General features: G+C 42.2%; 1 protein-coding gene across 2 annotated transcripts in view; it reads left to right on the forward strand.

Annotated features, from left to right (window-relative positions):
- LOC121545533 (semaphorin-3F-like) overlaps nt 1–15,632 on the forward strand; it is a 50,250-nt gene extending 34,618 nt beyond the window's left edge. Inside the window, exons 3-18 of one of the 2 annotated variants that reach the window (XM_041856130.1) lie at nt 7,186–7,346; nt 7,685–7,747; nt 7,883–8,002; nt 8,081–8,174; nt 8,286–8,405; nt 8,653–8,798; nt 9,100–9,214; nt 9,413–9,482; nt 9,654–9,798; nt 10,300–10,522; nt 10,955–11,043; nt 11,183–11,224; nt 11,347–11,504; nt 11,676–11,743; nt 11,911–12,041; nt 12,157–15,632. In XM_041856130.1, the coding sequence (XP_041712064.1) occupies nt 7,186–7,346; nt 7,685–7,747; nt 7,883–8,002; nt 8,081–8,174; nt 8,286–8,405; nt 8,653–8,798; nt 9,100–9,214; nt 9,413–9,482; nt 9,654–9,798; nt 10,300–10,522; nt 10,955–11,043; nt 11,183–11,224; nt 11,347–11,504; nt 11,676–11,743; nt 11,911–12,041; nt 12,157–12,579 (2,168 nt within the window). In that variant the 3' untranslated portion in view covers nt 12,580–15,632. Of the gene's footprint in view, nt 1–7,185; nt 7,347–7,684; nt 7,748–7,882; nt 8,175–8,285; nt 8,406–8,652; nt 8,799–9,099; nt 9,215–9,412; nt 9,483–9,653; nt 9,799–10,299; nt 10,523–10,954; nt 11,044–11,182; nt 11,225–11,346; nt 11,505–11,675; nt 11,744–11,910; nt 12,042–12,156 lie in introns of both variants that reach the window. The other variant, XM_041856129.1, reaches the window with a different exon arrangement.

Genomic DNA, 15,632 nt, shown 5'->3' on the forward strand with positions numbered 1-15,632 from the left:
ATGAGACCCCTTATCACTCACTCACTCACTGGCTCACTCATTCACTCACTCACTCACTGTCTCACTCACTCTCTGGCTCACTCATTCATTCACTCACTCACTGTCTCACTTACTGGCTCACTCACTCACTCACTGTCTCACTCACTGGCTCATTCACTCACTCACTGGCTCATCTTCAGTAGCTCCTAGGAGCATAGTGATTCAACATTTGTATCTCCACACTGTCCTATTCTGGGCCAGGTCCCAGGCTGATGTGGTGTTGAGTCCCAGGTTGTGTAGGTCGTACTCCAACTCGTCGGACCACCTGGCTCTCGGTCTTCCTCTTGGGTGTGGCCAGTTGGGAGATGGGTCCTTGAGGATGAGGGCAGGCCCCAGAGGCGGGTTTGATCTTGCCAGGTGGCCAAACAGTTGAAGTCAGGAGGCTCTGACCAGTGTAAAGACAGGGGTTGGTCTGTCTTTCGCCGTATTGTGTTCAGGATGTGGTCGCGCCATGTAATTCCCAGAATTCTGCGTAGGCACTTGCAGTCAAAGGTGACCCGGCGGATTGGTGATCCCAAAAAGTTATTTGGGAGGTCCAAAAAAGTGATCTTGGACATGCCCCCAAAGTCTTGATTTAAATCCTACAGTAAGAAGTCAGCCCAATCTGCTAATGAGAGATACTACTACTGCACTTGGCAAAGTCCACATATTCTTTAAGTTTATTCCATAGCAATGAGAACACTGATAGACTTCTGTCACACTTTATTATAAGCAAGAAAGTTAACAATAGCACTAGCAATTTAGGCATTCATTGGGTATAGAGCCTACCAAACTACAGCAGTTTGATTGACAGACAATTTGGTATAAAAAAATCGAACAATCTACCTAGATTCAGATAATAGGCGACATAATGTGGTTACCTAATGGCTGTAAAATAAAATGTGTTGTTGTTACTGTAAGTGCAAATAGATGACTAGGATTGGCACCAGAGGCCTGGTTTTATTAACTTTATTTGTGAGCAGTCCTGATTCCTATAGCACCCCTTAGTTAGGGTTGCGAGTGGAAAATGTGACCACTTTTTGTCCCTCACTAATAAATCCTATTACAAGACTATCTGGCAGCTTTTTTGGCCCTGGCACATTTGCACACACACACACACACACACACACACACACACACAGCCATCACAGCCATGGCCAACTGGCAAACAAAACTAGATTCCACTGTGGTAAAGAAGGAACTCCTCCCAAACCTCGCTCTGTCTCCATCCAGTGCTGCTCTAACATACTGTAGATTGGGGCTAAGGCAGGGTTGTTATTGTCAGGATGAGCCCAGAGGCGATATGAAGTTTATTACCATTTTCTCAATCGCTTTGGTGCTGTTTTCACAAGTATGTGGTGAATTTTCAAAACACTTAGTACAAAACTCCAAACTGGTAAGACTTGTAATGTCGCAAGTCTCATATTCAGAACTTTTTCTTGTGCATTCATTTATCTTTCACCACACAACCATTGATCCAAAATATAAGTATACTGTGAAATACCATGACAACATTGATTTAATCACCAAAACACATAATGATATCTTCTCAATTTAGTTATTTTAATAACCAGTTAATCCAATAGCAAAACATGCAAGATACATGTTCCAAAATTGCCCTTTGAATGTAATATGCTACAGTACTGTAAATTAAAGTAAATTACACTGTTTTACATTAGGCAATACACTTGCACTACCCATTAAAATGGACTGAACATTACATTTCCACAATTTCTATCCCATGTGTGATCAAAGATGTGATCATTGATGCAAAAAATACATGTATTGTTAAGATTTAATTACAACATACAGTAAGTGTACTGTGATCTAATGAAAGAAATGAAATAAACAACGTTTAGCAGGCACTAGTTTGCATCAATCCTGTCTTGAGCAGTAAATGTCCTCATTGTTCATGCACCTGGGGAAAAAGCTTTTGGCATGGCGAATCCAAGCCTGACATAGGTCTGGACTGATGTCATTGCATGCCTCATCCATTATATATATTTTCGAAATTACAAACGTAAGAAGCCTTTTTAAACCTTGAATACGATACAAGTTTGCATTTCCTGCAGTGCAGGAAAATTCCTGCAACAACAGGATGATCAAATTAAGATACGGCATCTGTACACTCATGGGGATGGCAATCATACATCTTCCACCTGTATTGTAATCATGTATTGTATTGTACTTATGTATTGTAGTGGTCCTGTACGTGGCTCAGTACGTAAGAGCATGGCACTAGCAACACCAGTTGTGGGTTTGATTCCCACTGGGGTCACATCCAAAAATGTGTGGACTCACTGTTGTCACTTTGGATAAAAGCGTCTGCTACAGAAATGGCCTATATTATGATATTACAGTACTGTATTGGCCAATGCAATTTTAGTAAAGCAGTGTTACATATTGACTGTATAGGGGATGTATTTGTTACATACAGTAAATCTCTGATCTTGTCAATATCAGATCTTTTCAAATTTACTGTGAAATAAAATCATAATAGTCATCATCATAATAGTACATTAGAGTATATATCATACTTTATATGTTTCTACTTTACAGACATACATTTTCATTATGTAGTTCTCAAACCAGTTAAAAAATCTGTAGTAGACAAACCAGTTTAAAATCTCTAGGTTTACCAAATGGTTAAGTGATTATCAATCAAGAGCAGTCAGATTAAGTAATAGTAAAAAGTATTTTAACAAATGAGAAGAGAATCATATCAAAAGTAATGTAAAACATGTACTGCAATGTGAAACATGTATTTCTAGATTAAACACTGATTAAGTTTGGTGAAAAAGTGACTGTATGATTTTGTGTGTTGTACTTCATCAATTGAAAGTGTACTTTTTTGATGATCTGTTTTGACTTTTGTACGAAGAGTTGTAAAAATGTACCACATACTTGTGAAAATTGCACCAAAGCGATTGAAAAAAAATTGGTATTAACAGAATGATAATTATATAGGACAACTCTTAGTGGTTGAACTTGACTGATGACTGACTCGCCCAGAACTCTTACCATACTGTTTGATGACTGACTCGCCCAGAACTCTTACCATACTGTTTGATGACTGACTCGCCCAGAACTCTTACCATACTGTTTGATGACTGACTCGCCCAGAACTCTTACCATACTGTTTGATGACTGACTTGCCCACACTACCTCTAACATAATTACCACTCTGATGTTACTGTATACATACGTCTTGTACTGTGATATAAAATAGATCCATTACAACATTGGGAAGTAGGAACACTGGGGACACATACATTCTTTGGTGTTGATTCAGTACAAGGCCTGAAATACAACTACTATACCCCAAACACCCAGTGCTTCTAATCAAGTCTACACTCTCTTCACCATTCTGATGATGTCACCTGCTATGCTTTACTTCAGTAACACGCCTGGTTGGACTGGGTTTGTACACACATTGTTTTGGCAGTGCTTGTTTTCATATGAGTGTGAATAAGAGAGAGGGAAAAGACTCAGCAGTAGGTCGAGCACCTCGTCATGGTTAACCTCAGATGTATCATATTTGTTACGTCCTACAGTACGGCCTACAGTAGGCCTACAGCTGCAGGATCTTAATTTGATCACCCCCAGGATAACTTTCCTGCAGTGCAGGACATTTCAAACTTGTTGTGTATTTGAGGTTTAAAAAGGCTTATGACGTTTGTAATTTCCACTTTGAAATTACAGACTTGATTTTCCCTTACGAAAAATGTATCAACCCCTTGAAAAATGTCCATTAATTATAATCCACATAATAATTCATATTTCCTGTTGCTGCAGGATTGTTTTCCTGCTGTAGGAAACTGGCTCAAATTAAGATCCTACATCTGTTTACAGTTATTATTATTCTCACATAATGTAAAGCTGTTGGTTAAAAGATTAAGTTATTTGTTCTATTATTTATTTTAGTAATTGTTACATTTTTGCACTACACTCAGCATGACCTCTTGTGTCCCTAAAGCACAGGCGTGTTTCTGTTTTGAAGTCACAACAACTACGGATATTTTGCTAGTTACAGTACTAGGTAGCTCTGCTAACGGGCGATGGCATTCAGTAAATTTTTATTTACATGTATTTATTCTTTATTTATTCTGGGAAAATCCATTGAGACCAGGGTCTCATTCTCAAGGGTACCCTGATCACAGTAATACAGCAATCAATACAATGTGAAATAAAAATACAGCACGACACAAAATGTACGAAAAATTGTTACATTCCACAGCTACTAGGTCTTCAATCAACACTTTAAATTGCCCAACCGGCACCAGAACATAGAAAATGTAATGACTTTTGTAAATTTTTCCAAGAGTGTGGTACATTAAAACTAAAAGTGGATTTACTTAATTTGGTGGAGACCCGAGGAACCTCAAGAGTTAACCAACCCTTTGAACAGGTTTGGTAATTCATGTTTTTATACTTCAACAATTAAGTTAGTTAAGTCGAATGCTTGTGTAGTAGAGTTTTGTAAACAAAAAGGGAACAGTGAAATTATCTACGGGACTTTAATGAGGACCAGCCAACCTTTCGATACAGAATGCAGTGATGAGTATTAAAACTCTGTGCTAATATAAGAGTCAGTGTGGTTGCTTCGCCGTGGCAAAGAGGACCTAAGGTGGAGGACACACGCTTCAGCACCACTCAACACAATGGCCTCTGCCTGTGAAGCTGCCCACCACACATACTTCACACCTTATTGTTGGTTTGCCATGGGAAGAAGATCATTTGACCGCTAACAGATGGAGGTTGGGAGGTGGAACGGTTAAAGGTCACTACGAGAAGTGTGATCCAGAATGATCTGGTTTGGAAAGGTAGGCTACTGTAGTTCATACGGCATCAATGTGACTGAGACAAATCAAATCAAATCAAATGTTATTGGTCGCATACACATATTTAGCAGATGTTATTGCGGGTGTAGCCAAATGCTTGTGTTCCTAGCTCCAACAGTGCAGTAATATCTAACAATACACAACAATATACACAAATGCTCTTAGGAGCCTGAAACAAAGTGGCCATGTCCATCGGTGCCATCTTCCAAGAGAGAGACAACGTTGGATTCTCATTTTAATGATGGAGCCGAATTGTTAGATTGTGAGATTGTCGCTGCTTACAAATGGTACATTGCTATGGAAAGTGAAATATTTTATAAGCAACTGTTCTCCCCTATCCTCTTACCTCAAACCAGCGGAAACTAATTTTATGTCTCAGACTAAATGGCGCTCAGTTAATTGTATTTAAGTCGTCAACTCTGCATGACCTTTGCATGATACTACTCTTAGGTGATGCAGTTGTATGATATAGTTTAAGGTAGTGTAGGCATACCCAGCATATTGTAAGTAAGTACATCTCAACATGCCTGTTTTGAGCCTAGCCTTCTGTTCCCCACACAGTGTGGAAACAGCCTCAGAGGGTCCATTAGTCCTGACCTTCATGGCCAGCAGGTGTGTCCTTTTTCAAACAGTCAGCCCTCTGTCCCACCCTTGCCCAAAGATAGTGGATTTTCGGGATAAACCCACTTGGAATGGGATGAGAGGAGCCCTGAGAATAGAAGCCCGCTGCCCTCCCCCCTCCTCCCTAAGCACACCGAGCGGCCGGAATCCCATGTGCTCCGTGGAGCGGTGACGGATGGAATTCTACGGATTGTTTGCAGATCAGTCACACAGCTGCGAGAGACAGACAGACGGCCACACTTCACCACCTAGTTAGAGGGCCAGATAACAGCACCAAACACATTCACATGCCCCTCTGCTGCCCTCTCTTCTCTGATGTCCACACAAACATAGATTACGCACACACACACACACACACACACACACTAAGGGTATACATACACTCTCTTGCAAGTGTATGGTCATTCATGAAGACATATCTGCAATAAAGATATGCATCTCTACTACAAAAGATGCATCGTCATAGACCTCACATGTCTGAAGTTAACTAATATCAATTTCTTTTGAAAGGGTTACATTATATTTAATTGGGTTTTAGTACAACTAGGATGTTTCTTTCTTGACTCGAAATAAAAAAAAATGTTTTCCAAGCACAAATGAATCATCTTTTTGTGGCACTTAGTGTTAGCTAAATGAAGGTTCTGCTTCCATGTAGGTTTACAGTGAATACCTTTCAGATAAAAAGAGATTCTCTCCATTGAGCATCGTCTAAAGCCTGTTCCCAGAACCTTGGCCAGTGTACGACTGTGACCTTCACACCACTACGGCTCAAGCTATTTTTATGTATTTAAAGTTTCGGACCGAGCCCAGACAGGTTACCAGTTGGAAGGGCAGTATTACCTGGTGAGATCAAAGTGTGTCTGGTATGAGGCTAACGTGAGTCATTTATAAATGCTCTCACCAATCCTCCATTGCCAAACTAACGCCCTCTCTCGTATAGTTGGAGGGCGCCATTATCTTCACGCCCTCATAACCAGAATTTATGTCTAAAGTCAACGAGCTGCTCTCCCTGCACCCCCATCCTGCAGGTCACATGAATATGAGGATTGAAATTGTCCGTCCAATAGAGAAGTGCCATTATCCTGTGTTATATTAGACGGTTGACCATAAAACACATTACTTTGGATTGTGGAGTGGTATCTATCCCCATTGTGGCGGACCAGTAACTCTGAGCTAGAACCCAAACTAATAGAGACAATAAGAGATTTGATAGACACACACGAAAAACACAGGCGCGCACACACACACACAGACAGCTGAACCCATCTTTCATTTCTCCACGTGCTTCAGGGCCTTGGCTCACCTCACACTTACAAAGAGAGAGGTGTTTGGCTCCCTCTGCTGTTTACTGTGTCACAGTGCATTAACAGTGTCCTGCTTCTCAAGCCAAGTCCAAGGTATTTCATGTCCCCAAATGTGTTCTGATCAAAATGAATGATGTCTGTCTGTCCGCCTATCTATCTGTCTGTCTGTCTCTGTCTATCTGTCTGTCTCTTTCTGTCTCTGTCTGTCTCTCTGTATCTCTCTCTCTCTGCATGTCTCTCTGTCTGCATGTCTCTGTCGGTCTGTGTCTGTCTGTCTATATGCATGTCTGGCTGTCTGTCTGTCTCTCTGCATGCCTCTCTGTCTGTCTCGCTCTGTATCTCTCTCTGTCTGTCTATGTGTCTGTCTGTCTGTCTGCCTCTCTGTGTGTGTGCTGGTCCAGAGCTGATGGAGACGCGGACAGCACGGCCCTTCTCCTTCTCCTTCAACACCAGTGACTACCGCATCCTGCACATGGACCAGGACCAGGGCCGTCTCTACCTGGGCAGCCGGGAGTACCTGGTGGCCCTGGACATGCACAACATCAACAAGGAGCCCCTCATAGTAAGAGCAAACACTATAATGACTCCTATGATAAATATTCCATAGAGATAAATATAATACCTGATTAGATTTTCTTGACCAAGATGGCCGTCCTGTATTCATGTTGCCAGGATCCATTCTAATGTTTTATTTTAATTTTGTAGCCATTTGTAGGCCTATGAGTGCAAATAATAGTAACACTTTATGTCCCCAGCTATAACGCTTTATTATCTATTATAAGCATGTGTGAGCCTTTATGATATCTTATTATAAGGCTTAGAATATGTTATGTTTCTATGTAGAAAATCACACAAGGCACCGGATCTGAAAGGTTGCATTTTGTACTCTTCTTCCTTCAGATTCACTGGCCGGCCACTACCCAGAGGAAAGGAGAGTGTAGAATGACTGGAAAGGGTGGGCAGGTGAGTACCCTTTACCTCTTGACTATTAGCTTTGATGTATGAAAAGTGCTACACAAATACTGTTGTTGTTGTTGTTGTATTTATGTAAAGTATGTACAGTGTATTGTAACTCTGTTCTCTCTCTGTACTAATCAGGGGGAGTGTGCAAACTTTGTGCGTCTGATCGAACCCTGGAATCGCACACACCTGTACACCTGTGGCACAGGGGCCTATAAGCCTATCTGCACCTTCATCAACAGAGGATGGAGAGCAGAGGTACGGACACACACACACACACACACACACACACACACACACACATACCTACCTCCATGTATTGTCCTCTCTGTGCAGGAGTACCTGTTCAGGCTGGTCCCTGGCAACGGGGACTCAGGGAAAGGGAAATGCTCCTATGACCCTCGACAGGAGAACGCTGCAGCCCTTATCAGTGAGACCTCTTCTTATCTGTTCATCATTACAGTTCCCACCACAGTCCTCCCTTACGGTACCTATAACCATTGTCATAATCCATTGTGCTGTTTCATTCCCTCTTTGGCAGATGGGAATCTGTATGCAGGGGTCCACGTTGACTTCATGGGCACGGACCTGGCCATCTTTAGAACACTGGGGGACAGACCTGCTGTCAGGACGGAGCAATATGACTCCCGCTGGTTGAATGGTGAGTTTGCCCCTCTGACTCACAGGTGACACACTGAGCAACCCACGACTACTTTTCCCTGAGAAAAAGTCAGCCACACCAGATGTCTGTACCTAGGGACATCGCTGATGCATATTTCTCTCTCTCTCTCTCTCTCTCTCTCTCTCTCTCTCTCTGTCTCTGTCTCTGTCTCTGTCTCGCTCCCTCTCTCTCTCTCTGTCTTACCCTCCTTTCTCAAATGGACTAATCTCCCTCGCTTCTTCTCCAGAGCCAGTGTTTGTTAAAATCCAGCAGATTCCTGACAGCTCCGAGAGTAATGATGACAAGCTCTACTTCTTCTTCCGGGAGAAGAGCCTGGACGGTGCCGGGGGGGCCAGCCCCAGTGTCCTGGCCAGGGTGGGCCGAGTATGCCTGGTGAGATACCCCCGTATATCCCCCACTGTAAGGGATCAATAAGGGATCATAACTTTCACCTGGATTCACCTGGTCTGTCTGTCATGGAAAGAGCAGGTGTTCTTAATGTTTTGTACACACAGTGTAAGTCTTCACATTAGAGTTATGGTAATACCTTCGTTTCAAAGGATTTTCTCCCATTTTGTGCCTACCAAACTCACAACCATTGGACCCTAGAATTCAAAATGGTTATGATGATGATATTGAGTGATCTGCAAACGTCAATGTGTAAATGATCCCTAACTTTGTTTCACCTCTCCAGAATGATGATGGGGGTCAGAGGTCACTGGTCAACAAGTGGACGACCTTCCTGAAAGCTCGGCTGGTGTGCTCAGTGATAGGGAGTGATGGTGTAGAGACCTATTTCGACGAGCTGAGTGAGACTGCTTTTCATTGCAACTGCATTGACATACTGTACAGCAGGCCGCAATTCAATCAATTGCAGATAAAGGCAAACCACAATGCGGCTTTACTCTGAATGTTTACACTTAGATTGAATAGGGCCTTTAGTCTTGTTTTGACACTTGTTTATAGAAAAGGCACTGTTACACCTATTTCAACATGCTTCCTTTCAGAGGATGTCTTCATTCAGCCAACACAAGACGAGCGCAATCCTGTCGTGTACGCCGTCTTTTCCACTGCGGGGTAATATATTACTTGAATCATTCAAAAATGTTGCCCACAACCATACATTCTATGTCCTTTATTAGTGCAGGACTGAAACAAAAGCCTGCCCACCCAGTAGTTTTCCGTGACTGAAATTGGAGAGTTTATTTTGATGACTCTCTTCCACCACCTTTCCACCTCTTTCCTTAGTTCTGTGTTTAAGGGCTCAGCCGTGTGTGTGTACTCTATGTCCGACATCCGCAATGTCTTCAATGGCCCTTTCTCACACAAGCACGGACACAATTACCAGTGGACCCCCTACACTGGAAAGATCCCCTACCCTCGCCCTGGAACGGTACGTACACTCAGTCCCAAATGCTTCCAGGAAATACTGTATATCTTTCCATTGGAAGTAACAACATGATAATGAGATAACAGATTAGAATCTCTAAAATGAATGGTAGATGATTTGACTACTGGACAGTAGCCTAATAAACAAACAAATTATAGATCGTGTTTTTTGAGTACTGTATGTCCTCTATAGCGTCGATGTTGTTAAATCTAGATCAACAAATAATCTATAGAAAGAATGTGTCAAACTGTCAGCGTCTTTGTGTGGTCAAAATCACATAATTCCCATGATGCAACACACAGCAAGATGTGCTAAATGAGGGTCGTATTCATTTGTGCACATCGTAGCAAAAAAACATAGAAAATCGTTGTGCAATGGAAAACGAAAAAATGCAGTTCTGATAAGTCCTGATAGTCCTTCCCTGTTTCAGACTATTTTCTTCCATTTAGTGCCTACTGAACATGATCCAGTTCAACCAGAGCTCTTTTTCTTCTTCGTCTACAGTGTCCAGGAGGAACGTTCACCCCGGGCCTCCGCTCCACCAAGGAGTTTTCAGATGAGGCGGTGAACTTTGTGAGGGCGCACCCCCTCATGTACCACTCTGTCTACCCCATACACAAGCGGCCCCTGGTGGTCCGAACGGGGGTGGACTACCGCTTCACCTCCATCGTGGTGGACCTGGTGGATGCTGTGGACGGGAGGTATGAGGTGCTCTTCCTGGGCACTGGTGAGTCACGCTGCTAGCTAGGTTCTTCCTCCTTTTTACTGAGGGGTTAAATCAGGGGCCGTATCAAGCATCTCAGAGTAGGAGTGCTGATTTAGGATCAGTTTTGCCTTTTAGATCCCAATGAATAAGATTACATGGACATGGGGGGGGATCTGATTCTAGATAAGCATTTCTACTCTGAGACGCTTGATAAGTACGGCCCCAGATTGGGTCAAATCCTAAATTGAGATGTGTGTGTGTACAGCTGGAACTGGGTAAATCATGCCTTGATCATATAAATCATAATTTGATCAAGATCAAATCATGCTCACATACCTCAAGTTAGGAGTTAGCTCTCAGTGAATAATTTCCTTTTAGCTCTGTATCTTCTAGGTTATTTAGGCTATCTGAGGTACTATGTACACTATGAACCGCTCTCCCCTCTTTTTGTAGATTGTGGAACAGTCCAAAAGGTGATAGTACTTCCTAAAGACACTAGCACAACAGAAGAGCTCACGTTAGAGGAAGTGGAGGTGTTCAGGGTAATGACAATCATTTTACTATTTCATGTTAATCACTGTCTAGTTTGAATGAATACCTGAAGGGAGATGGGGCAGTCCAAAAGCTTCATTCCGCAATATTATCTTCTCCTGACCCTTTATGTGCTCTTCCTTCTTGCAGACTCCAGCTCCTATTAAGACTATGAAGATTTCATCAAAAAGGGTAGGCTTCATCAATTATCATTTGCTCATCTATGATTACTGCTGTTGTTGTTGTTGTTGTTGTTGTTGTTGTTGTTGTTGTTATGCATCTGATAGCACTTCCTCTCCCCTTCTGACACACAGCAACAGCTGTATGTGTCGTCAGAGATGGGGCTTACCCAGGTGTCCCTGCACAGGTGTGGCGTCTATGGGAAGGCCTGTTCAGACTGCTGCCTGGCCAGAGACCCTTACTGTGCCTGGGACGGGGAGACCTGCTCCGCCTTCAGCCCCTCCACCAAGAGGTTAGGCACCTTAGCACCAATTAGGGGGTTACATAACATGCTTGTACTGTATTAGTTTAGCTGTTTAAAATAGGATATCATTGCATCCAAACTGCTTACTGTGTTTCAGGCATAAGTCAAAGTTGTGATAATGTATAGAGTCTAATGCACTGTTCCCATACTTGTTCACAGGCGGAGCAGAAGACAGGATATTAAGCATGGAGACCCCTTGCGGCAGTGCAGAGGGTTCAATGCAAAAGGTATGTGATCACATCCAAAGCACTGAATAGTATATCTCACTGCATACAAAGGTCTCACAACAAAATCTCACAAATGAGTTAACCACTGTTAATGGGGTCAAATGGGGTCAAAAGTCATTTGATTCAGATGTGTACTCCACATATTTCTCTGATTCTCTCCCCTTCAGTTGAGAAGCGTCTCAGTGAAACAGTGCAGTTTGGGGTGGAGGGGAGTAGCACGTTCCTGGAGTGCCAACCCAGATCTCCACAAGCGACAGTCAAATGGCTCTACCAGAAACCAGACGGCAGGAGGAAAGTGGTATGACAAGGCTTAAGGGACCGTTAAGTTCAGATAGCTTTTGTATGATGGCTGTAGATAATGTTGTCTTCTCATTTTCTCTCACGATGATGTTCTTTATCTCCCCCTCCCCCAGCTGAGCAGAGACAGAGAGGTGCTGAAGACTGGTCACGGCATCCTGCTCAAGTCTCTGAGCCACGCCGACGGGGGGCTGTACAACTGCCTGGCCACCGAGAACAACTTCAAGCACACGGTGGCCCGCGTGGCCCTCCGCATCCTGGACCGGGAGATTGTAGAGGCCCTCACCTCCCCGGACGGCCCCCCGGAGGACCAGAACCCGCATCACCACTGCCACCCCCACCACCACCCTCCGCCTCCATCACCTCCGCCTCACAACCTGCCGCCGCAGTTCTCCTCCCAGCCGGAGATCCGCCTCATCAACCAGTACTGTCAGTCTTACTGGCAGAAGCTCAACCCTAACCTGGCCACCAAACGCACCAGCAGGAGGCACGCTGATAGCCAGCCAGAGCCAGCCCCGGGGGCCCCTAGCACCTCCTAGACCCCGTCTCTCCCCCTCTAATTCACTGGTGCCCGGGCCAGGCCCTGGAGGGCCACTGTGGCCCTCCACGCTGGTAACGGGCAGACTCACTCATGTTGTTGTGATGTTGTTGTTGTTGTTGTTGTTTATCTCACTCCCATTTAGGGTTAGTCTCCATGAGCCCAATCCTAACTTTAGATCTGTGCACATAGCTCTGTGGTTTCTTACAAAATTGGAGTTACACGCACGGAGGGTTTGGTCATACGAATCTTTAGATTAATCTGCAAATTAACTACCCTATTCCGTCCAAGCTAGTAACCTGGTTATTAACTAGTAACTAGTTAGTAACTAGTAACCTGAATAGAATCCCTGATCCCATAAGCCCAGGTATTATCAATTGGACCACTACTTATGTTATAGTATGTCACATTGTATTGTCTCACTCAGTGTAAGCAATTTTAGAAACTGCAGAGGATTTTGTTAGTGTAAACAAGAGTTGCCTAGCCACCACCATGGTAGTTAGGCGATATAGAGACACTATCATATGAATCATTGTAAAATGTGTCACATGTTGTATGCCTGCCTCAACCTCACTTTTTACAATCCATTTGTTCCCATGAATCTAATTGATGAAGCATGGGCAATTTAATAGTATTACGTATATTGTGTTTCCGTTCTAAATTTTGTTACAATATAATCCTGCCAATGTCAAATCAGAAAGAATACGGCTCAGTTTTGGGTCGATCTTGAATTGCGGTGCCATTTGGCAAAAATGCTTTTTATTATGTTAAAAAAATCAACTAATGTGGAAGCTTAATGATTAATTTCTTTTAATTACTTGTACCATTATGATTACATTGTGCCACCAGTAGGTGTTGTAACACCAATGACTGTCACACCAATGACACATTTTAGGTAATTGAGGATTTTCTTAAATGGAGGCCACAAATGCTCAAATCTAAGGTCATTAAAAACTATTTACTGCAGTGATAATTAATAATTTAGCTCACAATGTAATTTCCCTTAATTTAAATTGAGTAACACCAATGACACTTTGCATTTACACACACTAAATGATCAATGGAATCCTCAAATTTGTGACATACTAAAAGGGTGTGATTAGCTAATAACTTTCTTTAATATCCCCCGATAACAGTTTGCCACTCTAAGTATATCTTTGTTATGAGTGATTTTCAAGGCGGTAATACCAATGACATAAAATTTAGGGACATATAATATTTGTAAAAATAAAGTATTTTAATTTCTTGGTTTTATTGATCTATTCCAGGGATGGGCAACTGGCGGCTCCCTTTTGTAGGACCGTGGATCAATCTAAAATGTTTTGCTCGCAAGGTGGTGGGGTGGGGGTACAACATTTTACTTAGGGCCCACAAAAGGCTAGAGCCGGCTCTGACTGCATGTGTGGGTACGAAGACCCACGAGCCACTGCGGCCCCTCATGATGAGTTCAGATTTTTGGTGGCCCCCACCCCCATCCAAGTTGCCCATCCCTGATCTATATAATATATGAAAACTTGTTAACTTTCTAGCATTCTTTCTAGCATTCAAAATAATAGATAGATATCCCTAAAACATGTCACTACAACTCTACTCATCACTACTGGGACAAGCCAATTTGCTTTCCCTAAATACTTTAAACAATGCCTAATAATGTACATTATGTTTTGTCATTTATAAACAGTTCAATATAAACAAAAGCATGTATGATGTGTAACTATTTGTCAATTTCAATAGTTTTTCATGGTGGCAAAGGCGATGGACGTAAATGCCACCGCAATTCAAGAATGACCCGTTTACATGTTTTTCGTCTGCCATTTCTTAAGATTCTGATATAATTTATTTTAAAACATGACATGTCACAGAAAAAGTGGATTATCAGACACTCCTGCTTAATTTGACCAAACGTATTTGTTAGCAGGAAGAAACTGACCAAATTAGTCTACTTCTTTTTATTTGTTGGACTCCTGAGGGTTATGCAATTGGTTGTTTTTTAAAACCCAATACTATACTTACTGAATACAAAACCATTAGTGTCAGCTAAAAAGCTATCCAAGTCTAATGTTTGAGTAAATTGCTCCAACCTTGTGCTTCTTTCTGCTCAGCACTTCAATAGTGTGTTAGGCAGAGACAACATTTTGGACCAAATGCTGTTCCATTCTCCAGCCAAGACTATAGAGGGATTAAAAAAGGAACATGTAAATAGAGAAAGTTTGGTTTGGAATGATTTCTTCAGAAAAAAGAGATTCATTAGCTGTTGATAATTGCAGTGAGAAAAGAAAATGGAGACAGTTAGTATAGGGGATTGCTATTGTGTTGCTTCGAAATGACAATACATATTCTCTCTTCTTTTGGAGCTACATTACTTTTACAACAGCTTGACATCTGATGAGAAACTGATCCAACAGAAACTGGGCTGGAAGGCTCTTTAAAATGTGGCTATGTGACATGGCCACACTATTTTTCTTGTCCTCTAGAGGTGAGACATTAGTATACTCACTAGCACTCACCTGGCTCTATCATGTACTTTTGTTGGATACCACACGTATACAGTGCATTCATATGGTATGAATACATGTAAAGGACTTTTAGATCTCACAGATCTATGTCAGGTTTGGACTTTTCATGAATCCACTGCTCTCTCTCTCACCCACGCCATGAAACATATTTATTTTGAGACTGTACATATTCCTGTAAGTTCTGCACTTTGGTGGTGGGGATGTGAGGGCTGGGATGGGGGAGGGGATATTATTATTATAATGTATTGTTGATTGACAGGACCAGTATTCACAGAAAGAGGCTTTGAGGAAAAAGAGGTAGACCTTTTTGGAAATTAAAAATATTAATATTTCAATGAATAAATAAATGATTATGGATAGGAAGCCATAATACTGTCGTACAGCAACGTGCTGACAGATTACTGAACTCTGAAGCCAAAGAATCCTCTATTTGAATGAAAACCTGTTCTATTTAAAGGTCCAAAGGAGCCATTTTTATCTCAATATCAAATCATTTCTGGGTAACAATTAAGTACCTTACTGTGATTGTTTTCAATTA

Source organism: Coregonus clupeaformis, chromosome 30, assembly GCF_020615455.1.
Source record: "Coregonus clupeaformis isolate EN_2021a chromosome 30, ASM2061545v1, whole genome shotgun sequence".
NCBI classification, from domain to species: Eukaryota; Metazoa; Chordata; class Actinopteri; order Salmoniformes; family Salmonidae; genus Coregonus; species Coregonus clupeaformis.